The sequence below is a fragment of the Aspergillus multicolor genome (genome assembly GCF_047715735.1).
Source record: "Aspergillus multicolor strain CBS 133.54 unplaced genomic scaffold BDW74scaffold_13, whole genome shotgun sequence".
Lineage (NCBI taxonomy): Eukaryota > Fungi > Ascomycota > Eurotiomycetes > Eurotiales > Aspergillaceae > Aspergillus > Aspergillus multicolor.
Window position 1 is genome coordinate 1 of NW_027395964.1, and position 24,124 is coordinate 24,124.

Below are 24,124 nucleotides of genomic sequence, written 5' to 3' on the forward strand. Positions count from 1 at the left end.
ATACGGTGTGACCGACTGTCACGTCAGGAACCGGAGTCATTGGATATTCTGACCTAATTATAGCAAAAGCTATGATGCTAAGCTAAAAAGGGAGTACAGTTATATTAGTTAATATAAGGCTACAAAGCAGGTGCTTTAACAGGATATAATAAAGGTTATATTAAATACTTTATAAAGATTTAATCTAGTTATATATTTAAAGAACTATTTTTATAGTATTAAATAGTTTTAGTTATTATTTATTATCTTTAAAAACCAAGCTACCCTACCTTTTAGTTTTTATTTAGTCTTTTATATAAGCTCTTTAACCTTAAGACTTGTACCTTCTACTCTTGCGCACAGAATATCCTTAAATCCCACTGGTTTAAGACAGATCGGCAGGCTTTATCTGACACATGCATTCTCGCAGGCCTGACTGGTATAGATTTAATAATTCTGCAGAGAAAAAGGTTAGTAAAGCGCTTAAAAGAACTAATAAATATAAAAGGAAGCTCTAAGAGATTAAGGTAAATAATAATAAGGTAATAAAAAAAGAAAAGAAGAATATAAAGCCTTAAAGGCCTTTATTAATTACTAAAGTAGTTATTAAAAAAATATTATATATAATTTATAATATATTATGTTAGTGTACTTATTTTTAATACTTATAACATATACTCCCTGGCGCTTTTTAAAGCCTTTATATTTAATACAGGCGCTTTTATCCATGTTTATAATAATATTAAATGCTTTACCATGCTTAACCTTTAACGCGGAGGCAACATCCGCGCAGGTAATTTAAACTATATTATTAAAGGCTTTAGATCCGTGACACTTTATTTTAAGTCCCCGGGAGGAAAATTAATAATACTAACTCTAGGAAATATTGCGTACACGCCTGGTTTTTATATAAATATCCTGTTAGCAAGATAACTTAAGAAATCAGGATACCACTAGGACTTTAACTTATTAATCTTAAAAAATAGTAAAGCAGTATTTTGCCTTAAAGATTATTTATCTGGCCTCTGGATACTTAACTTTAGAGAATACGCGGAACCTTAAGAAAAGGCCTACATGTTAAGCCATTTAAGGCGTAAAACATCTGCTTAAGAACTTAAAATTACAGGGGATCTTAACATCTTCCACTAATACCTAGGGTATATAGGTAATAAGGCGCTTTAATACCTCCTAATAATAACTTAGGAAGTTAAAATAATAAATACTTAAGTGCCTTAACACTGTGAGATATGTTAAATTAGCTGGGTGCCTTAATAAACCTCTTGGAGGCCCTGTGAGCCAGTTAGAGCTGTATTTAACTATGTATATCTGGATCTAATCTTTATAAAAAAAGGAATAAATGGAGATAAGTAAATAACTTATTTTTATAATAAATTTAGCAAGTTTTATTGGATTTATACTTACAATGTTAAATAGGGACTAAATTCAACAACAAGAACAACAGCTTCAAGAAATAAAACAGCATATTAAACAATTAAAACAGCAATATTCAGCAAGAGAATTAACACCAAAACACCGCTGATATAAAAAAGGGAGTTTAGAAAAAAAAGGAAAAAGAATTAAGGATAAAAGTGTCCCTAAGTATACTATTAATTTTAGCCTGCAGTAATAATTAAACTGGCTTAGTACTTTGGAATTAAATTTTAAAGAAGCTCCGGGTAAGTATAGGACAGATCGGCAGAGAATCTTAGGTGCTTTAGTCCATATGGATTAAGCATGCAAAAGTGATTGGAAACGTTATACCGACGAACTGGAGAATACAGAGGATGCAAGCAAGAATTTATTATAAAAACACTTCTAAGAATGGACTGCTAGCATTCTTAGGAGTTTAATAACAAGCTTACCAGATGTAATAGTAAAGCTGGAAACAGCTTATTAAAAAAAGGATTAAGATCCTCGTGATTTCGCTAACTATTTGGGCACATTAGAACAATATTTTAATCGAGATGCAGAGAAGGTCTAAGTACAAAGATACTTCAGCAAACTCCAGCCAAGCTTAAGAGATAAGATTTATAACCATAATTTTAGAGAATTGCCAGAAACCCGAGATAAACTGGTCTAAATCGCCTCTCAATTCTGGTCAAGAATGCAGCATCTTCAACCTCGAATTACATCTCATTACAACAAGACCTCTACCTCCTCGACACGGACCGCAATGTCCTCCTCCTCAAGATAGGAGTTATGAATTGTCTCAATAACCTCAGTGAAAAAGCGCCCTTTTGCCATGGTCCACTAAGCGAAACTGCTGTCACCCTTGACAAGACAAAGATAGGTGTTGGCGACACGAGCAGCGTTCTCCTCCTCAGAGGCCAAGCGATCCGGAGCCAGAATATAATAAAAAAGGGCATAACACAACAAAGTTCTTTCATAATATTACATAATGTTTTTGCCAAGATCCTTCTTAGTCTTTATTACCAGACTAAACTCTTTTTTATATACCTTTTTAATAGATTTAAAGGCTTTAAAAAGGTGAAACATTACTTAATAAACACCAAGCAGTAACTTATTGTTCCAAGTTATCTTATCCTTCTTAGCCTCTTTGCCATTAGGTCGGGGCCAAAACCCGTGATACTAGGTTAAGAGGCTGGCCAGATTAGCAGCATTACCTATTATTATTAATTTAGTTTAAGACCTTGCGTATTAGTACCTGAATAATATAAAATAGGGGGGTACTCACCGGCTTACAGGTATTATTTCTCTTATAACACTGGCGGCATAAAATAAAAAAGACTGTGTCCATAATATAGTTAATTAAGAAGGGTTTAAAGGCATCTTCTGGGTCTATTACTGCTAAAGCGGTATAAAAATAATAAAGGCACCAGTAAACTTTTAAAATAACCAGAGTCTTAATAATATCTCTCTTACGCTTCGGGGCCATAATAACGGTGAAATAAAGGAGATTAATAATAAAATTAAGATAAACATGCTTGCAAAGTAAATAAAAATGGGATATGTTTATTTTAAAGAAAATACAAAAGAGAAAAAAAGAGGGGTTAAGGAAGAGAAATTATTATTTTATGTTTAGCTACCTGCATGAAAACTATTACTATAATAATAATTCTCGAGCCTAAATATAACCTAATTAAGACAATAATAATCCTTAGCCGGATTATATTTAAATTATCCCTTTATATTACTTATGGTTAAAACAATAGCGCATAATGCTATTTAAATAATCTTAATATAAGACTTAAACATTAATAAGGCAACACTAGATAAATCCCCTGTGAATAAAAGTTACTATGAATACCTTAATCTTAAGCATAAAACCACAAAGTACTAAAAAGAAAGTAAAATAAAGTTATTAAGAAATATAAAAAAACCTAATACAGAATCCTTAATATTATTTATAAATTAAGGTTAATCTTTTCAGGAGCGGGCAGAATTGTCAGCCTTAGGCGGCGAAGGAGGTTTAATAATATAAGGAGAATAAAACACGGTAATATCACAACTAATTTTCCTTATATATTTAAGGCCAACCCTTAGCATAGCTTAGTTAGCCAAGAGTTAGTCTTTGTGATATGCGACCTAGAGATTAACCACTGTTCCACCCCCTTTTTCTTAGTGTTCTGCTTCGTACCTGGCTCTATATCCTAGGCCGTTACAATAAATTAGCTTTATATACCCTATCTTAAAATAGCATGGCTGAATAATTAGGAGGAATACTTATTTAAAGGGCTTGAATAATCACACTGCATGCAAAGTTTCTGTTATTAATATGGCCATGGATCTTTAAAGCTGCAGCTCACATAAGTAATTAAATTTTAGTAAAGAAGCTTAACTAGAAAACTTTATAAAAGAAACTTACTGGTAAGCCGCCTTATATCTTTAATATTTAAATACTGGGGTGTTACGCGTGGGCGCGAAGAGGTTAGGATAGTGGCCTTTATAAGCTAGAGCCAAGGGCCTCCCTTAGTTACCTTATTAGCTACAAGGCCTTAAATATCTAGTAGATTTAGTTCCCTAAAAATTAGCATGTTAAAGCATGTAGAGATATAGTTTTTAATAAAATAAGAATATATAATTTAAAGAATTTATTTCTATAAATTAATATTATAAGTAATATACCTAAACCTTTAACCAAGATTCTTAATATTTCTTACCGCAACTGTAATTACATGGTTAAAGATACTAACTTAAATTTAAATTTCACGGAACTATATAACAAAGAGAAAGGGAATAAACCTACTTTAAATATAAATAAACCACAGGTTATTAAAATTAAAAAAAATAAAGTTATTTATAAAAAATATTAAAAAAGGGATAAGATTACTCTTAATATTCTGGCTGTGGGGCTCAGGCGCTCTAATTAGTTAGATAGCTTACTGCCTTTACTAATACCTAAGGCAACTCCAAGACCTTAATACCATGGAAGTTTTATATAAACTTTAACGCCTGGAGCATTCCCTAAAGAGCCACCATAGCCTTAATAATAAATTTTATAACCCAAGGCTCCCAGGAAGCCACCACCGGACCTGGCCGGTGAGTAATTATTATAAGAAGCAGAGTAAGCACGCCTTGCTAAACCTTAACACTCTACATGCTTAGGGGGTGGAAATGGCTCCCAGTAACTTATGCAACTCCCTAATTTAACTCGCAAATAGTAACCCAAGCGCCATAATATAAAGTATTATAACATGGATAACTATAAAGTGTACATAATTAAAGTAATTACCCTTATACTAAAACCACTTAACTATATCTAGTATGCATTTGCTACGCTTTACTAAAACCCAGCAAGGGAACGCCTTTACTAAAATAATCTACCGCCTTCCCCCAAGCGCTGGAGGGATATTAAAGATCACCTGTTATACGCAGAATTCCTTAAAACCGCAGACCTTGAATTATCAACCCTTGTGAAAATAAAGGCATGGGAAGTAGTAAAGGAACAAGAGGCTAGGCTAGATAAGGTAATCCCCTTACTATAGGTATTTACCTATAAATTTAATTTAAACAGCTACTTCCTTAAAGCAAAGGCTTAAATTTATATACACGGAGACCTTAAACTAGTTTTTAATAAAAAAAACCAAGCCGCTATAGCTTCCACACGCGCCTTTTAAATTCTTGCTGCCCTTGTCGCAGCCTTTAACCTTGATACTAATTAGAAAGATATAGTTAATATATTTTTAAATACAGTGCTTTAAAAGCCAGTATATTTACGCTTACTAAAGGGATATAAATAAAAAAAAAAGCTTTTAAAGGCTTGCAAGGCTATTTATAGCCTTAGGAAGTCTCCATGTCTCTGGCAGCTTAATCTAGCTGTAACTCTTTATAAACACAGCTTTACTATAATTCCTAAAGAAGAATGTCTCTTTATTAGTAAATTTATAATATTATTAGTATATATAAATAATATTATTATTACAAATTTCCCTATTAAAGGCACGCGCCGCAGCTGTAATCTTTAAGAAAGAACTAGCCGCTAAATATGAATTATGATATCTTGGAGAAGTGTAATGGTTTCTTGGAGTTAGAATTATTTAGGATAAATAGTAATAAAATATCTGGCTATGTTAAGATTCTTATATTAAAGCTATTATAAGCTACTTTTATATAAATATAATAATTTAACCTCCTAAAACTTCTTTGCTCTCCTTTAGCAAGCTTTATCTAAACATGGATAAAGTAACACTAGAATAAATTTATAAAATATACTTAAAAATAGGATTTATTAGCTACGCAAGTACTCTTACCTATTTAAATATCTTGTATATAGTTAGCTATCTGTTAGAACACCTTGTTAACCCAGCAGATTATTATTAGCACGCCGCGGATTGCCTAATTACTTATCTCTATAACACGTGTTATCTGGCCATTAAGTATTCTGGTCTAAATACTTTAAATATTAACAAAATACTTGTTAAAATCTACAAGGCCTACTTAGATATAGCCTTTGTGGATTATTTAAATTATTTCTCCAGCGCAGGCTACATCTGCAAGCTATATAATGGGCTAATTAAATAGAAGATAATAAAGCAATATTTTATTATAACTTTAACTACTAAAGCAGAACTTTTAGCGCTTATTAAGGCCTTTAAGGTAATGTACTAGTGGCGTAGAGTATTTAGGAATTTATAATTTAATCCTTAATACTACCTCTTTGTTTAATATAATAATAAGCAGATAATTAATCTACTTATAAATAAAGATATTTAACTATGTTTTAAGCTATGCCATGTTAATATTCACAACTTATGGCTACGCCAGGAAGTTTAACAAGGAAATCTTAATATTAAATAGACCCCTATAAATTAAATAATTGCTAATGGCCTCACGAAACCTCTTACCAAGCAATAACACCAGGAATTTATTAAGATGCTTGGAATGGTGGACATCTCTAGCCTTATCTCTCCCCAAAGCGGCAGTTAGTAGGCCTTAAGGGGGTGTGTCAGCTATAGACCTGGCCCTCACCCGCGGGTGACCCTCTGGACCCTCTACCCAACCCGTCCCGCGGGTGGGTAAGCGACCAAGTTATTAACCCTAAGGGTCGTTCACCTAGAGGTCCAACCCTCAAGAGGGTCACCCGCGGGTAACCCTCAGGGTCCCTAAACAAGATAAACAGGTAGAAAACATGACTTGCTTGTAATATATAAATTATATAGATTAAAGAGGATTTCTATGTATTTATTTATAACTTTTAATATAACAGTAAAGTAAAGGATTAAGACTTAAAAAGTAATGGGGTCTCCAAGCTTTAAGAATATTTTAGTATATATTAATAATAATTTTATTAAGCTAAGTGCTAATGTTAGCTTTAATATGCAGGTATAGTTTAATATTATATATTAGTTTTAAACTACTTGCTAACTACTTATTTAAAGGAACTAGACATGTTAATCTTACTTATAAGAGTTAAAGGTTCTTCTGGTCTTATAATATTAAATATTAAGTATATTAATAATCTTCCAGAATATCCTATAATGCATTTACACGGCCATACATATGTTATTACTTTTAAAAAATAAACCCAGCTTAAAATAAAAAATATTCTTAAAGGGGTAAGTAGTTTACCTAGTGCTTAATAAGTGGTTACTAAGTACTTTAAAATTTAATATATAAAATAACAGCCTTTTAGATAAAAGTAACCTGTTTACTGTCTATTCCTTAGATACTAAGCTAAGAAATGGACATGGAAATGCTCTGGGATTTATATATATAAATTTCTTAGCCTATTCTTATAGTCTTATTATTATTTATTTATTAATAAAAGTACTTGGCAAGAAATCTAAAAGTCTTAGAGAGATGCCTAAATCTTAGAATTTGATATTAGAAAATATAATGTGTATAGGTACTATAACTGCTTGTTAACTAGCTATTTAGTACTTATATACTTTTAGTTACTATTAATTAAAGGTTACTTTTTTAAAAAAGGCCATGCATGTGTTAATTAACTCCTAACATGCAAAGTAATTTTAAGAGATATAATTAAATAATATGTGTTAAATACTTCCTAAGCAGTTAAAGAGTGGCTAATAAGTACTTAAAATATTTATAAAGAATATATATTATTTATTAGCTGTATAAATAGGTCTTATAAGGGTTTAACTAAATACCATAGGGGCATAATCCAAGGGCATATAGCTATAAACTTGCAGTTTCTTAAGAATCTTTTTAATAAGGAGATCCTGCCAGCTATTAAAGAATATGGTGTTTTTAAACCTTTATTAAGCCACTAAAAATACTGTGGTAAGCACTTCCTAACTAATTTGCAAGCAGTTACTAAATAATTAGTAAATTAAGATTATCCTCAGGGGTCTAGGAGGTTAAAGTATATTACTTATAATATAATTTTTAATGCTCTCGTGCCTATAAATATAGATTAATGTTTATATATACTATTTATATTATATAAAATTTATAAACATCCTCCATTACCCCCAAGCAAGCCACCAGAAAGAATACTAGCAGGGGTAAAAAGGATTATTAAATAAATTTAGGACCTTAATTTAATAACAGGTAAGTACTTATAAGTTTTTTAGGAATTAGTTAGTAACTAAGAATATAGCTTAATTTCTTTAAAATTTATAGCTTAAAAAAATTTATTTATAGTATAACACTTTTATACTAGCAGATATTTACTCTAGCTTTTATAATAAGGATTAAATTATAGTAATAATTTAAAAGTAGTGTTTAATTTCTTATTTTAATAGACAGGATATTAGTAGTCTTATATTTCTTTAAAACATGGACTAGAACTTAAGAGTAAGTATTTACTAAGTAATAGCCACCTAGTTACTAAACGCTAATTAAGTGCTTAAGACTATATCCAAGAATATTATTATAATTTTTAGGATACCATGGTTTTATATACTTTTTAAGAATAAATCCAGCTTCTTTCACGCCTCTTATCCTTTAAAGTTAATATGTCTTATAAAAGAATTTAGTTTAAAGAGATTAATAAGGTTTTTTTTACTATATTTATGCTAGATTAATATAAAAGTAAGTATTATATTCTAACTACTTAGTAAATAATTACTAACCACCTACCTACTAGTTATTATATTACTTCGGGTCTTTACCAGCATTAATTCTACTAAGGGTTATTATTTACTGTTTAAGCGGGTCTTTAGCCTTATTTAAAGGATTTCTTATTAGCTAATACTTTTTAATCCTATTTACAGCACTGGGATCCATGGTATTATTATTAATATGGATTTTAAATAATATACAGGTAATTACTTGCTAACCACTTTAAAAGTACTAACTGCTTAGGACTTGGCTATTATCTCTTTAAGATTAATTCTTAATACTAAGATATAACATGGTATTTATAACATATTATTATCTTCTGCAGGGTTTATTTTTAAAGATTAATCTTAAAAAGTATTAGAACTTATAAGCATGGCTTTTCTTTTTAAAGCTAAATAATAAGTCTTTTAAATTATTAATCTAAGGATAATTATAACTATTTACTAGATTTTTAATAAGTAAATTAACCACTTACTAACTACTTAATAAGTTATTATTAATTAATTTAGAGTATAAGACTGTTAATATCCAGAATTAGGTAATTTAAAAGAAAGGTGTAGTAATTAAGGCAAGATTAAATAAAGTATGCTTAAAGATTTAGTCTTATTATTTTAATATACTATAAAACCATATAAATGCTATTAAGCAGTCCCACCAGAAGTTATATACATCTGGCAAGTACTTAACTCTAGTTTAGGCAGTTAAAAAGTAAGTCTTTAAGTACTTATCAAGCGCCTTAAACTAGTTAGTAAATATACTAATATACCTAGTTTTATAAAGCTGGATAAAGATAATATCCTATAATATAATAGCTTCCAGGAGTTTAATATTCACTACTCTTATTAAACTTCTAACATGGAGGCTAATTATCTTTAATATATAAGTTAGGAAAGTAAGTTTTAAAAAAATTAGACTAAGTACTTGCTAACTACTTGCTAACTACTTGCTAACTACTTGTTATTAGGGAGCCAAAAACGCTAAAGGTCTGCCATATCTTCTTTAATAAAGAGTAAATTAGCTTTGCTATTACTACTAGGTAATACAAGATTAAGGTCTTAAAATTTTTTAAGAACTAGTAATAATAAGTAAGTATATTAAGTACTTTATAAATAATTTTAAAGTAGTTTATAAGTACTTATTAGGTTATTAAGTTAGTTAGGTTTAGTAACCTTTAACATGCTATTTTAATAAATATCTTAAATCTAGAATAAAAATATTAAGAGTTTAAGGTAAAGAATCTTAAGCTAAAGCTTTAATAAAAAAAAGCTAATCTTAAAAAAAAGAGAAGGATATTTAATTATAGTAACTTTAAAATAAAAAGTTAAAACTTAATTTTATAAAAAGGAGGATATATATATAAAAAGCCCAGGAGCCTAAGTTAAGTAGTTTATAATTAATTTATAAGTATTTTTTAAGTAGTTAAGGAATGTTATGCTAAAGACTAGATATATATTTTATACCAAGATATATTATAAACTAACTAAATAAAACATTACTTATATAATATAGCCACTGGAAATAGTAATTTAGAGCTAATTTATTATTTTTTAATTATTTTATTACTTACTAAATACTTAAGAAGTAATAATATTATTCTTTAAGATAAACTAGTAATAAAATACCTTTTATAGTAATAATTATATAATTCTTTATAAGATAGTAGTAATTAATGTAAAAGATATCATGCGGGCTGAAAGATTATAAAGGTCGCATGGCTGCCAAGACTATTAAGTAAGCAGATTTGTCCCGCACGAGAAAAAAGTTGACCTCAGGTCACCTGCAACCACCTAGGTTATGCCTACTTTATATATCCTGGCTAAGCTAAGACTGCTTAAAGTTAGTGCAAAGATTATAAATTTTACTATAAAGCCTCTGTAACAATAATAATTATTTAGAGTTATTAGAAATCTAAACTAGTAAATTAATAAGGCTATAAACTTGCTTCTGTTAAGCCTAAAATAGACAGGCTTGGGTCTTGTATTATTATTAGACGTTCCTTCTTAGATCCTAATCCAGCGCATCTGGCTCGAGGTGACGGTTCAGCAACTCAAGATCGTCCTTCACAGGCAGTAACTGGCGCCGGTCTCCAGCCCGCGCCATCGTCATCGTGAGCCCAAGTCGGAGCATGACCGCTCGCGCGGAATACGCATCAATGCGGCGACGAGGATCCTGGAGCTGCAGCATCTTGTCGACGAGGAGCCGCTGATGGCCTATTGTATCCAAGCCGCTGGCGGGTTTCGACCGCTTTCATGAACGACTTTCTTCTTGCGACGAGCGTGCTTTGCTCTCATTTACAAATTCGGGCTCAAACCCGCGAAACTGAAGCGGTTCCAGATAGCAGTTCGAGTGACGCTGGATTTCCTAGCGTTGAGCCGGTGGATGAGGACAAGATCAAAAATCTTCTTCGAACATCCCAGGCCATCTGGCGCCGACAATGCAATGTTTCGCGTGAGGCCCGGAAAGCAGTTGTCGCACTTGAGTATGTCCTTCGTGACTCGTCGGCAGCTTCAATTGAGGCTGGTACAGCTGAGACTGAGACCGGGAGCATGTCGGCGCACCCTGCGCCAGGGACTGCCATCTATCACTTTCCAGGTAATTCAACCATTTTCCTTGATCTTTCATGGAGATAAAAGATATGAGACAGTCTACTAACGATATTCCCTTTTGATTAAGTAGGACTCTCACTCTTCACATTAGACTATGAACTTCCTGGCCTCCGTTTCGGTTTCGGGACTGGGTCTGCACTTGAAGAAATTGGAGTGCCGTGGCCTGCTTTTACCGCAGATCTGAATACGCAAGTTGAGCAGTGGGCCGGGTCTACTGAGCCCTGGGCGAGGGTTGAGCTCGAGAGGGTGGAGTTGTCTTCGTAAGCAGGGGCGCAGTTTACACTGCAGTTCACCTTCTTCCTCCAAAGTGCATGACCTCTTTTCCAATCCCAAGCGCCTCCTCCGGCTCATTCCGGATTCTACCTTAGAAATTGGGAAATCATCCCTCGAGATCAGGCCTGCCCGATTATGTCTGTTGGTATCCATTGATTTATCTCCTGAGCCCATTGAAGTCAGTACGCGTCCAGTCCAACCTAAAACACCAATCCATTGTCGGAACCCCGGCGTGTCTGACTTGGCATACTAAGGTTTTGTTATGCGATCATGCGGAGACTCCGATCATCCTTTATCTCAAAGTCCCGAGTTCCTCAATGCCGTCGCCGTTACACCCGGTAAAGAAGCTGGAACGCAGCTCTCTTTTCGAGTGTTTAAGCTTCGTGCTTCAAAAATCCGAATGTGTCTCGAGGTCTTTGTTACAATCGGCGATATTATTCGGGTATTTTGACTGCAACTTTGGCCGAGACAAAGGGACTCAGCTGTTCGAACATGGACTTAGGGTTGAGAGAACAGAGGCATGATCGGTAGGTACCTAGGTTTTCGACTCTGTGCCTAGCTTCGGTAAAGAACGACGTTTCAGCTCTTGTCCTGAATTTGGAACACGAAAGTTTCTATTGATCGTCAAACTCGGCTTGCATGAGCCCTTTAGGCAAACCATAAATAGCTCCATCTATGCCCCCAGGTTGATGACAGATCATACCAAAACAACACTTACACTACTACAATTTACAAACTGATCAGTAAAGCTAACAATTCAAGCCAAGCCAAGCCAAGCCGATATGCGTTCTCTCCTCATCGCTCCTGTTGCCCTCTTTGCCCTGGTGGCGTCTGCGTCCGTGGTATGCCCCCTCACAACCCTGCCATCCCATTCCATCCCAAACTAACCGTCCGCCCAGGTCCCAACATCCTCTTCCACCTCCTCTATCCTCCTCCGACCCCTCTCCGCCCGCGACAGCAGCGGCGCCCGCTGCTCCCTGCAGAGCGAATTCGAAGGTAAGCAGAAGCAGCTGAAGAAGATAATAAAGTACATCCGCGAGGTGCGCGTGGCGGTGCCGGAGCTCCCGGCAGGCAAGTGCGAGTTCGTCGGGTGCGCTGGCGAGAACCACGACGCAACGCTTGTGCAGTGGTGCAATAAGAGCAAGGAGACCAAGAGACTCCCCAGCTGGAACAACGTTGCCGACGGCGCGCAGCTCATTTTGGATAACTGCCAGCGCAGCAAGGATGAGATCCAGGGGTACGTAGACCATAATGATAAGTGGCGCGTGGCGGTTTTCTCAAAGCCTTGCTATAAGTTGCCTGGGACGTTCTAGGATAATGCGCCGTGATTTGTTAAGCTGGGGCTCTCTCTGCTTGTTAACGATACGTTATGTTTGATGAGAATGAATTGTCTGGGTCTGGGTGGTGGATGCGCAAGCTGGAGCCGACTTGAAGGTATTTGCTTGCTTCTTTGATTGTACTTTGATTCTGTCAAGACTTGCCGGTGTGAACTTCCCATAATATCCCATGCCATACCATACCTACCGTAGGTAGGTAAGGCATCGTCAATTTGATTTGATTGGCTTACATGGTTACGATTGTAGCCTACCTAACCTAAAGTGGGCGGAGGACCAGCAGGATATGCGCAGTTTTATGAGCTTATGACTAATGTTTATTGATGAAAAGAAAAACCTTATAAAGGATTAAAAGAACCTGTATATTTCCTTTCACATTCCCTGATTTGTCCGTTACCGGTTCTCTCAAAACCATTGTACAATCATGTACCTAGGTAGCACCATATCCTGGTAGCTGGTCATAAGTATCTAACCTAGCAAACCCCCAGCCCAGACCCAAGTAGCCACGGTACCATACATATATCCCCTCTAGCCCGGGCGTCCAAACACAACCCCCAACTCTGGGCACCTATCGTAGGTAAATAAACCTAGGTACTACCCTACTCCGCCGCAAGAACCGCATCCAGCGCCTGCTTCGCGCTCTCAGCAGCGGTCCTGACCTCAATCTCCTGGTCCGGACAACTCTGCAAGATGTTATGCAGCAGCGGATGAATAACCGTCATTCCTGAACAGGTTTGCATTTTGCTTAAATACTTCGTCTCGGCCCATCTTCAACAGCCTCCTACATGTTTTTTACCTTTTAACCCCGTCGAACAGCGCTCGAAACAACTCCTTCCTCAGCCCTAATCCCTCATCAAGCCCGTCAATAACAGACTGAATCTGCCGATGCGCCTTCCCCTCGTAGTCCCTGAAGACACGCTCCAAGTCCAACTCCTTATAAACCCCGATAACGGCATCAATGGCCCCGGCATCCTTCCTCCCATAAGTCTCCAGCAAACACACCTTCTGGTCCTTATCCGCCCGATCCAACGCGTGCATGATAAGCCAGTTGCATTTATTTCCCGCAATGGCATTCCTTGCATTGCTGTTGCCAACACTGGTCCTCGTACCGATACGCTCCCGGTCGGACTGCACGTCCCCCAAGAGACCTGCACCTCGCACCTCGTTCCGAATCTGTACATAGATCCCAATCGGCTGCAGGATATGTTTCACTTGCTTTTTAATCTGCTCCGTCGCGACCTGTAAATACTCCAGCGCCAGCACGATTGGCAAGTAGAAGGCTGGAAATGTCGTGGTCTGCTCAACCATGAACTCGTATACCTCCCACGAGTGCGGGTCTATCCCGGCGGTCCCGACATCGTGCGCCGCGGTTTGCATATCAGCGACCTGGCCGAGTGACATGTTCATCTCCGCCTGCAGAAAGAGTTCGAGGATAGCTGTGTACCGCGGATGCGTGGCGAATCTTCTTTTGATGAGCGCGGGGATGAGGGAGCAGAACACTCGAATGCCTGCGGTTGCAGGTGTGTTGTTGGGCGCCGCGGTTCCTGGGCTGGTTTCTGGTTGGGAAGTTGAGTTGAGGTTATCGATGTTGTTGTCCTCGTCGCACATTGTATGCGCTGCATGGAAGAGCTCGCAGATCCAGTCGAGGAGAGAGAGCTCGTCGGTTTGCTGGGCAGTGAGGGGGGTAGGGCTAGTTGTGCGTGCGGTGGAGAGGAGTGTCAGGCCACTAAACATGCTTGTTCTATCGAGAGCCTTAATCAAGCGCTATACCAAAATCAAGAGAAAACAATATATTAGTGTGGAAGCGAGAACTGAGATACCTAAGGATGTATGGGTGTGGTGAGGGTAGACATACTGCCCTAATTACATCCACGAATCGTGATGCTAGGCTCCGCTCCTCGAAATACTCGATTGCTTCGTAGATGATGTCCACGCGCGCCTTTTCAAAGTCAGCCCTTGCTTCGTCCATTGTGTTTGGCGAGACCGGATAATGCTGTGTGTGGAAAGGGCGGATTCCACGTCTATAATACTTGAAATGTGGAAGCGCGGGGGTGGCACCTCATACCCTTAAATAACACTTCTCTACGGTAGGGGTAACATAAACCGATTGGGCCTGGAGTAAGTGAGTGGTATATGTTCGATCCGTACTACCATACTGAGCAGGCAAGATCATTGGATGTTGAGATATCAATACGAGGTACAGTATACGGGTAGACTTTCCTGAATATATGTTCAATCTGTGCTTCAGCAACTGGTCTAGGGAGCGGGCTTGCTTAGGGCTTGGGGGGTTGCTCATGACTGGCATACGTGAATCTGGGTATGAATTGAGTTGCAGCTCCAGCTAGATCTATGGTAGATCTATGCTACTTATTTCGAGAGCCTACAATCCTAACATTGAATGAACAGGGCCGGACGATATATTTAGTTGTCTCCTAGGGATTCAAGTCTACCTATGCGAGCGTAGTGTAATGGGCTATGCCTGCAAGGTAAGGCTACTCCTTTACCGCGTATTCAGTGATTGTTTAGCACCCGAGTCCAGCAGCACCGGCCTAGACGTTACCATAGAAGAGAGAGAGAATACTCGACGGTTGAGATAAAATCAGTACTTCATTATTTTCATAAGGACAGCAGGTAAATATGCTTGCTACTCAACAAACTCCCCCATCCATTAAGAGGGTGTTCAATCAAACTTCACGTATCCCTTCCCACTAACAAACGTCGCAAGCCACGGGACATCCCCCTCATGGCTCGCAAGCTGCGTATAGAACTCCCCATGGCCCGGTCCATCAAGGTTGTTCCCTTTCCAGGTCCCAGCCTCGTCTGCGCGCTCATCGGCGTAGAAGAACCTGGACGCCATTAGTACTCTGCAGCCCCGGTCAACGCTTGTCCCTTGAATATGGCATAGGTACCTATATCCTTTGACCTTATAAAGCTCATCCGACGCCCCAATCCACCACGAACTCGCACTCTTCCCCACCCCCAAATTTAAATAGATCGGCACTGGCGCAATCTTGCTGTTCAGCGGGTTGCCCGTGTATATGAAGCTCTTCTTCACGTCGGCGTCTAGTGTCGCCCACCCCTCAACCGCTTTCTGTGCCGCGGCGTAGGGACTAACCGTGTTAATTTTCAGATCATTTATCACGCGCTCTGTGGGGATTGAAAGGGGTGAGTCGGCGTCTGGTGGGGGAGTCAGGCTGGCGGCGTTGTAGACGACCACTGCGGGGGCAGCACCCAGTAATTCCTTGACGGTGTCGAAGAGGGCTGGGATGGACGAGGGGTTCGCAAAGTCGGCTGTTAGATTGAGGTAGTTGTTGTTGCTGTTCTTGCCGCTGCGAGATGCGGTTGCGACTTTGTATCCTTTTGCTGCGAAGGCTGCGGCGACGGAGGACCCGACGCGGGGGCCTGTACCGAGGATGAGGGCGATGGGTTGGGTGGACATTCTTAGGGTTTGGTGAGTAGGTGAATAGGGCAGGGGTGGATAAAATGAGATGATGGGCTTCTATTGGAGTATTTATGCTACTCTGCTCGTCATGCATGGGATTCAAACATGCCGAGCTCATGCTTCGGGGGGCATTTGTAAGCGGATTACAGATCATGCACGAACCCCGCTTCTTGTACGCACGTCAGCGATGGCGGAGATGAGCTTGATCCTGATGATCATGTAGCTCATATTAGGTGGAGTATGGTGAGATTACTCAGTGAATGTAGAAATGGTGCCGTCATCGACGTGCTTTAATGCCATCTGATGGGGCCCCATTCACCACCCATATTGGTTTAAGTCATCCAAAGATGGGATGATTGACCCATCTATATACGCAATTTACAGGTGAAAATGCGTCTTCCTAACCCTCTCCCCATCCCTATAAGCATCCAAAACCCCGTTAACCCTGTCCACATCCAAGCCGTTTCACGACAAAATCCAACGGCTTGATGTGCCCCTCTTCAACTTATCAGATGCAGCGAGGGCCGCGAGGACACGGGGCCCTGGACTCGTGCGATGAGTGCCTTGGCAGCGAGATATAGAGACCCAGCGCTTACTAGAGACGGTTTTGGATTTGGAGTAGGGAGGTACGCTGTAAGCAAACAGATAGCAGGAGAGCCGACGCGTCAGGAGCAGGCATAAGTCCCAATTCTACCATCAGCGCATCTTAAAACCGCGCCCGAGAAAGAATAGGTAGGTGGACACGGGACGTCCGGAGATGGCGCGCTGTCAGGTCATCCACGAATTGGCCGGTCGAGCGGACGAAGTCTTGGACTTTGGTGTGAATTGTGTTTAGACTCTCAATCACTGCCTTGAATAGGATCCCATCTCGGTTAGCAGCTGTTGAATTGAGGGTCGGTGTGGTTGTTGTCGGGCTAGGGGTTGCTATGCGTCGACGCCGAGGAAGCGGCGTCGGGACGTAGCGACATTCGAGGTATTTTCGGGGCCGTTAGTGTCTCTAGGTTTAGAGTTGAAGTAGCCTTGAAGTTAGCTATACTTACTGGATACAATAGCTGCACGAAGGCCAGGCCCTGTTGCACTTCTTCTTCCGGTCCTTGCAGCTGAGGCATGCTTGCGTGCGGGACCCGGGGCGATGGTCTGCCATGGCATGGATTACAGCTGTGAGCTATTCGATTTGATCCACTATAGCACACTGAACGCAGTTTAAGCTGATGGTGCCGGTAGAGTTTTGTCCATCCATGAAAGGGCCCGTCAGTGTCTGGTCCATGGCGGACATGATTGAACACTGTCGGGAAGGATGGGGAGGAAAGTCTATAGCGAGACTATGGTACCACTTTCTAACCTATTGAGGTCGTGTAGCTCTCACCTTTCACTTTCCTATTCATTAAGATTGCAAGACAGGATCAACAAAGATGTGCTTGAATTAGGCCGAAGTAGCCGTATAGTGTAGCTGGGGTTGGGGCTAGAGCTAGAGCTAGCCCTAGCTAGCTCCACTCAAGGCAAAGAGTGCTACCCCTCCGCCACTCTTGCGGCTCGTGCCAAGAATCTCGACGGCCTTAGATTGGCGTGATGAGCAGGTATTGAGCGGGAACGCAAGGAGTCCGGAGGAGGATGTGGAGGCGTATATGGATCGTGGGGGTGATAGGGGTGGATGGGATTGAGAGTATGGGTACTATCCCGTTTACTGCATAATTACCTCGCCACCTCAGATAAGCAAAAATCCTTAATCAATTGATATACAGGACTTAGAGGCAGACTTGACCAATGGTTGGTAGGGAGAAAATCAGAAAAATAAAACCGAAAGTGGTCATTTTTAGTGGTGCACAAGCACAGACTCGACTGCTGAGATCTGCAATATTGGGTACATCGCCCTAGGCACTCTGCTCTAGTGGAACTTGACATACCCCTTATCCTTCACAAACGTCGCAAGCCAAGGCACCTCACCCTCATGACTCGCCAGCTGAGCAAAGAACTCAGCATGAGCAGGCCCGTCAATGTTAGGCCCCTTCGGCTCGCCCGAATCCAGACGCTCGTCAGCGTAGAAGAATCTGCATGCTTATATCAGCCCGATTCTCACCCTACCACACCGTCTCTAACGTAGACACGTGGGTTGCATTGCCATTAGGGCCTGAGACACATAAACATGGACATACCTATACCCCTTCTCGCGATACAACGCGTCCGCAGCACCCACCCAATACGCACTCGCCGACTTGCCAACTCCAAGATCCAGCCAGCTCGCCACCGGCGCAACAAACGTATTGAGCGCGTTCCCCGTGTAGATGAACGTCTTCTTAACGTCCCCTTCAGTGCCTTCAGAAGGCAGGCTTTCCCACCCCTCAACAGCCTTCTGTGCAGCCACATACGGACTAACGGTATTCACATTCAGATCGCGCACGAAATCGCCCGCTGGAATCGACAGCATGCTATCTTTATCCGTTGGCTCCGTTAGGCGATATGCATTATACACGACGACCGACGGCGCGGCGCCGAATTCAGCGCGCACGGTCTCGAATAGTGCCGGTATTGTAGAGGGATCAGAGAAGTCTGCGCTTAGGGAGAGATAGCCCTCGGAGGTCTTGGTGTTTGTGCCGCTGCGCGAGGCTGTTGCGACGTTGTAGCCCTTTGCAGAGAACGTTGAGGCCACGGAGGAGCCGACTCGCGGGCCGGAGCCGAGGATTAGGGCAATTGGGCGGGTTGGCATTGTTTGTATCGTGGGTGTCTAATGCAGAAGAGGAAAGGTGCTTGGTTGCTTGGTTGTTAGTCTCAGAGTGATTGAGGATGGGCAGATAGATTGGAAGGTATGGGATTGAGACGGCGGCGTCTAGGCCTGCTTTTATGCCAGGACTAGCCCTTACCTGCTGCAGAACAGAAATCCGGTTACTCCGTAGATCATGCCCATAACCTGAAGAGGAAGTATCTAGTTGCCTAGATAGGTAAGCAGGAAGATGCTAGCATGCTATTTGTCAGCGGGATTCGGCCAAGCCATTTCTAAGCAGCTGAGGTGAGCTTACGAGGCAGATCACTTGCATGGAACTAAGCCCGCTTGGTGCTGCTGGATACTGCATTGACCAGTCAGTGGCCGTTTCTCTTTTGAACTGGATCACTGATGGGTTTTGCATTGTTTGAGCCAAGGGTGTACAGCATAGAAGTCTTGATTATATGTGGGCTGCGGCGAAACGGGCAGAGTTCCTCCTAGTCTCCGATGCCCAGAATACTAAGCGGTAGGTCTATAACTAACTGGGCTGTCGCTCGGAGACTTTGGCTGGACTTGGCCGCCGTCAGCAACAAGGCAATGAACATTCGGAACTACCGTGCTCTAGTACTAGGTGCTTATTTCATCAGAATGGCCCTGGTCCCTAGATAGCAGGTTTCAGACTACATACAGAGTACAGCAGTCTATGCTTCAACGACTGCAGCAGGCCAGTCGTTGTAGTTCTCATCGGGTGTTTTGTAGGGTCCATAGTACACGACGCTGCCTCGATCATTCTGCGCAAAGGGAATACCGTACTCGATACGCGAGACGAGATCCTGATTGAGGCACGATTAGACATCATAACACAGGGACATAAATAAACTCAGATTGTACTCACGGAGTTACAGATAAACGCCCTCGCAAAAGAAATGAGGTCAAGTTTCCCCTCGCTGACCAAACTATCCGCCTCCTCAACGGTATAGTCGAAATTTGCCATCAGCAGGGTCGGGCTACCGGGGTACTTGACCAGCGGGCCGAAATCGAGCACTGGGTCATATCCAGCAGGTAGGGGATACTCTTCCGGTCTCTCGGCCTTCGCAACGGGGGTATCAGCACCGCGGCGGGTGATGTTGACGATTCCCACTTTGTGGGCGACGAGAGCTTCGATTAGATACGTGTATGTCTCTTTCATTTCATCGAAGGTGACGACGGAGTCATTGTAGATGTCGGTCGGATCAATTTTGACGCAGATGTATTCTGAGCCGCCGAAGACGGAGGCTATGACGTCGACGAGCTCGAGAATGAAACGGCATCTGTTTTCGACGGAGCCGCCGTAGGAGTCGGTTCGTTTGTTGGCGCGGCTGTGGTCCGTTAGCTCAATCTATCCATGCTTTGAGGTAGTTGACGGGTGCGTACGTGTTCAGGAATTGCTGGGGGAGATATCCACTGGGCATGAGAGTAGTATGTTAGTATAGAGCCTGTTATTCACGAAAGGCGAAGTGTTACCCTTGAGCTAGCAGCTCGACACCGTCAAAACCAGCCTTCTTGGCCAAGGCCACCGAGTGCCGATAGGTTTCGATGACATCTCGAGGGTCTCTGATAGCCTCTATGCAGCTTGTATGCCCCTGTATGGAGATAGAAGTGTCAGTAAAAAAGGCAGCATGAGAGGATCAAAGGCATCTCGTACAGGACTGCCCGGGATATCACGGTATTTCCCACCCTCAGCCCTGATGCTCGACGGAGCCAGAACCTTACGGCCCTTTTCAAGCATAATTGGCATTTGGTCATGCTGTATACGGCCTGCATGCCATGCCTGAAAGAAGATGGTCCCTCCTTCTTCATGCACAGCATCTGTTACCTTCTGCCAGGCACCGGCGTGACTCTCGTCAATCATGACGGGCGAGTATCTCCAGTCGCAACCGGTCCAGTCCACAAAAGTCCCTTCGCTGATCATAAGGCCGACGCCGTGTCTGGCTCGGTCGGAGTAGTGCTTCACTTGCGCAGGGCCGGGCTTGTTGTCGTCGACGCAGCGGTTGCGGGTCATGGAGCCCATCACGACGCGGTTTCGCAGGGGGAGCTTCTCGCCCACCGTGATGGGTTTTAGGAGGATTGTCATATTGAGGATATTTGAGGTCGGTGGAAGAACTTAAGAGTTAGAGTGGCTGTCGAATGCTCTGGATGCAGGGTTGGAGTAGATGCTGGAGGCGGAAATGGGTCTTCCTTATATACCTGGTTTCAAACCATGGCCTTTGGAGTAGATTACGAATACCTCGAGGAAGATTTCGAATACTCATGGTCCAGCAGGTGTTTATTGATAGAAAGACAGATAACGGAGTGCCCCGAGCAGTATGACTGTCGGAGATGCTCAGAGTCGACCACTCACAGCGTCGTAAATCCGCATGTGGGGCACGTATGTGCACTATCCCTCCACTCAGAGAGCGCCATTTCCGAAGTGTCAGCGCGCCTCTCCGCCGCCTGGCAGCTCTTCTTCCTCCTACAACAACCCACTTCGAAAATGAAGGCCGCGAGAGCATGTCATCAGTGCCGGTCCTCCAAGCGCAGATGCAACAGACCCGGACCAGGCGAGCCTTGCAGGTCATGCCAGCTGAGAGGAATCAGCTGCAGTGCGGAGTTAAGACGACAGGCCGTCAGCACGAAACCCGTCCGGCGCGAAACACTACTTGATGACCCTCCTAGACAATGTCAAGGTCACAGCCGGACCCCGCCGTGCTTGTCCTGGGCTATGAGCGTTGAGTTTGTCGAGCTGTACCTCGACAAGATCCATGATCAAGCGCACAGCATTTTTCATCCGGCGACGCTACGCGCACAGCTTCGGAATGGCACCGTGGGGAGGGCATTGCTATGTGCCATCTGCGCTCTTGGATCCAAGTTCTCGTCGTATTCCGACCGCCGGTCGTTGGAGGGACGCCTAACCGCCGAAGCGAAACGGTTACTACAGGCGGATATTGAGAATATTTGCATCGAGAACATACAGGCGTGTATCTTGGTTGCCACCCTATGTGCTGGAATCTGTGAGTGTACTTCAGGGGCACTCTTCATTCGAATCGCCATTTCCATGGCTGATATTATGAATCTGGGCTTCCCCACGGACGGCACTGACCCAGTTTCCGTGGTTGCCCAAGAGACTGCCCGGCGAGTACTCTGCTCCCTATATGTCGCCGACTCCTGGTGTTCTTCTGGTCTTGGGTTGGCCCGGCATATGAACAAGCACGGCCTCAGCACATCAACGTCATGCGATCTCCCCATGGATGAAATTGTGTTCCAATCCCTTCAACTCGGCCAAAATGATGATCAAGCCACGCTCCAAGTCCAGGCTCTTGGGACCTGGAAGCCCGGTCTCTGGGCTCACATCGTAACGCTAGCCCGTCATTCAGATCCGATCCAGGAGCTAAACCGCCAATATGCCAAAGGTTGCACAGACATTGCCGCTTTAAACGAGACCGTGGGTCATATGGCGCATCAGCTAGAAGCATGGAGTGAAGCCCTTCCAGCTGACGTCCAGATGAGTGTGCAAAACCTGCAAGCCCAGCAACAAAGGGGCCTGGGCGGTCCTTTTGTCTCCTTGCACTTGATGTACCACCACTACTCGACGCTCCTGTACTTCCGATTCCTGGAGGACCAGGACCGGCAGAAGGTTTCATCTTCGGCGTCCGGCGCACGCACAAATGCTTACATTGCCCGCTGTAAACACCATGCTCTCTCGTTCAGCAGTCTGCTCAGCCTCTCCCGTCAGTTAAAAGGTTGCAAGACGAACTGCCCGACCATCGGGCACATGGTCACCGTCTCTTCATCCGTCCTGGTCCACACTCTGCTGTTAGGCAACGACGCATCAGAACTGGACGGTGCGCGCCGAGCACTCAACGCGAACTTCGAGGTCCTGGTTGACCTGTATCAGATCTGGCCAGCTACGGAAGCCATGGTAACACCCCGGTGCTGAATGTGACGGAAGACCGTAGCCGACTGACTTCGTACTGCAGATAAACAGACTCATGACATTCCAGAACGTCTGTCTTTTGTCGACGGATGAAACACACAGACTGGACGGATGGATGGTGCGTTTCTTGTTAGAACATTCGCGCGCTCTGGGCCAGAGGGAGTTGCCTTGTGCACCGGAGAACTTTAATTTGGCAGTCGGGGCAGGATCCGAGGCTATCTTGGCAGAGAAAGCCAGAGAGTGGAGGGGTTTGGGGAGATATGTGGATTTGAATCTTCCTGGCGGCAGCGGGAATAAGCAATAATAACAGAGAGGACTTCATTATACCGAGAGTCATTGACGCAGCCTTGGCGCCGAGTTCTTGTGCAATGATTGAAATGATTTTGTGATTTGAAGACGTATCTGGATGCTATATAAGGAGGATACAGACGATGCCGTTGCATGCTCGGAACTGCTTTCCGGACACGGGGTTGAAGATGGGGTGGTACGCGTACCTCGTCTCGGTGGCAGACGGAATGCCTAGGTCGGGGCCTTGGGAGATACCTGGGATTTAGCCTCATGGACTCTTATGAGGTCAGTCAGGATGGGCATCATGTGAACAAAAACTGGCTAAAAGGACGGAACAAGTCAGTAGAGTAGGAGTCACTCTGTGAGGGCGATCTACACGATAGTGGCCAGCGATGGACAGCCTTGGGCTGGCTGTACGAAACACTATTCCCGGTCGGAAACCCCATTTGACACCACTTGATGGTTACTACTTGTCAAGAGGTTGTCCCTCCAGCCAGGTAGGTCTCCAAGGTTCGCGCCGTCTGCTTCGGGATCTTCTCAAATGAAAGACTCGATCCCTCGGAGGTTCATAGTGGCTGTGCGGATAGCATTCAATGTTCAACAGGTAGCGAAGGTGTTTTAAAGCCGAATCGTAAGCATCTAGAAGACTTCCGATGATGAAAGGCTCGATCACAAAGCAGATGCGATGGAAAACTGATGAAGACCGAGTGAGTTGGGATCGTTTTCAAAGTTGTGATGAACAGGTATAGATGGAACCAAGCGGCGCGAGGATGTCATGGTGAGAGGCGAGAAACGAAGCAGTGACCGGAAGGATTAACCAGAAAATAGAGAGGCATGATGGCTGTCCAGCTATTCAGTCATGGTTGACAGTATGCGATGAGGTTAAGGTGAGACTCAAGGGCCTCATGAACCAGGAAAAAGATGAGTCATCTGATATCGCATGGTGAATACAAAAGAGGGGTCAGCAGAACCCCGGAACTTTGTGTCAGTTTGATGGCAGTATAAGAAGGGGCGATGGCCTCTTGACTTCGCTTGTCAAGTTCAACCTCCTACAACTGACGCTGC

The 24,124-nt window shown here is 42.4% G+C and overlaps 7 protein-coding genes across 7 annotated transcripts; 3 read left to right on the forward strand and 4 right to left on the reverse strand.

The window, feature by feature from the left end:
• Positions 1 to 10,715: 10,715 nt before the first annotated feature.
• On the forward strand, positions 10,716 to 11,336 carry BDW74DRAFT_178325 (uncharacterized protein; the record flags this gene model as incomplete). The annotated part of the gene is made up of 2 exons (XM_073729171.1): positions 10,716 to 11,058; positions 11,143 to 11,336. The coding sequence occupies 2 exons, from the start codon at positions 10,716 to 10,718 to the stop codon at positions 11,334 to 11,336; spliced, it is 537 nt and encodes a 178-aa protein (XP_073583474.1).
• A 791-nt stretch (positions 11,337 to 12,127) lies between these two features.
• Positions 12,128 to 12,658, forward strand: BDW74DRAFT_178326 (uncharacterized protein; the record flags this gene model as incomplete). Its single annotated transcript, XM_073729172.1, has 2 exons — positions 12,128 to 12,187; positions 12,245 to 12,658. The coding sequence occupies 2 exons, from the start codon at positions 12,128 to 12,130 to the stop codon at positions 12,656 to 12,658; spliced, it is 474 nt and encodes a 157-aa protein (XP_073583475.1).
• Positions 12,659 to 13,471: 813 nt separating this feature from the next.
• BDW74DRAFT_178327 (isoprenoid synthase domain-containing protein) lies at positions 13,472 to 14,648 on the reverse strand (the record flags this gene model as incomplete). The annotated part of the gene is made up of 2 exons (XM_073729173.1): positions 13,472 to 14,443; positions 14,535 to 14,648. 2 exons carry the CDS (start codon positions 14,646 to 14,648, stop codon positions 13,472 to 13,474), a joined length of 1,086 nt encoding a protein of 361 aa, XP_073583476.1.
• Positions 14,649 to 15,260: 612 nt separating this feature from the next.
• On the reverse strand, positions 15,261 to 16,136 carry BDW74DRAFT_153441 (uncharacterized protein; the record flags this gene model as incomplete). Its single annotated transcript, XM_073724527.1, has 2 exons — positions 15,589 to 16,136; positions 15,261 to 15,525 (listed from the first exon to the last, which is right to left on the reverse strand). Coding segments are annotated over exons 1-2 (692 nt in total), but the record flags the coding sequence as incomplete, so codon positions are not given.
• Positions 16,137 to 17,873: 1,737 nt separating this feature from the next.
• BDW74DRAFT_21507 (uncharacterized protein) lies at positions 17,874 to 19,177 on the reverse strand. Its single transcript, XM_073732225.1, has 3 exons — positions 19,136 to 19,177; positions 18,275 to 19,072; positions 17,874 to 18,169 (listed from the first exon to the last, which is right to left on the reverse strand). Exons 2-3 carry the CDS (start codon positions 18,823 to 18,825, stop codon positions 18,007 to 18,009), a joined length of 714 nt encoding a protein of 237 aa, XP_073583478.1. The 5' UTR covers positions 18,826 to 19,072; positions 19,136 to 19,177; the 3' UTR covers positions 17,874 to 18,006.
• Positions 19,178 to 19,520: 343 nt separating this feature from the next.
• Positions 19,521 to 20,932, reverse strand: BDW74DRAFT_185346 (uncharacterized protein; the record flags this gene model as incomplete). The annotated part of the gene is made up of 5 exons (XM_073731029.1): positions 19,521 to 19,652; positions 19,715 to 20,177; positions 20,233 to 20,262; positions 20,323 to 20,441; positions 20,504 to 20,932. The coding sequence occupies 5 exons, from the start codon at positions 20,930 to 20,932 to the stop codon at positions 19,521 to 19,523; spliced, it is 1,173 nt and encodes a 390-aa protein (XP_073583479.1).
• Positions 20,933 to 21,331: 399 nt separating this feature from the next.
• On the forward strand, positions 21,332 to 23,075 carry BDW74DRAFT_167995 (Zn(II)2Cys6 transcription factor; the record flags this gene model as incomplete). Its single annotated transcript, XM_073726760.1, has 2 exons — positions 21,332 to 22,756; positions 22,815 to 23,075. 2 exons carry the CDS (start codon positions 21,332 to 21,334, stop codon positions 23,073 to 23,075), a joined length of 1,686 nt encoding a protein of 561 aa, XP_073583480.1.
• Positions 23,076 to 24,124: the final 1,049 nt, after the last annotated feature.

Coding starts and splice junctions, on each gene's coding strand:
- BDW74DRAFT_21507 (XM_073732225.1), bottom strand. CDS start 18,825: ATGCCAACCCGCCCAATTGCCCTAATCCTCGGCTCCGGCCCGCGAGTC. Junction 18,170..18,274: donor TATCGCGAGAAGGGGTATAG/GTATGTCCATGT, acceptor ATAAGCATGCAG/ATTCTTCTACGCTGACGAGC.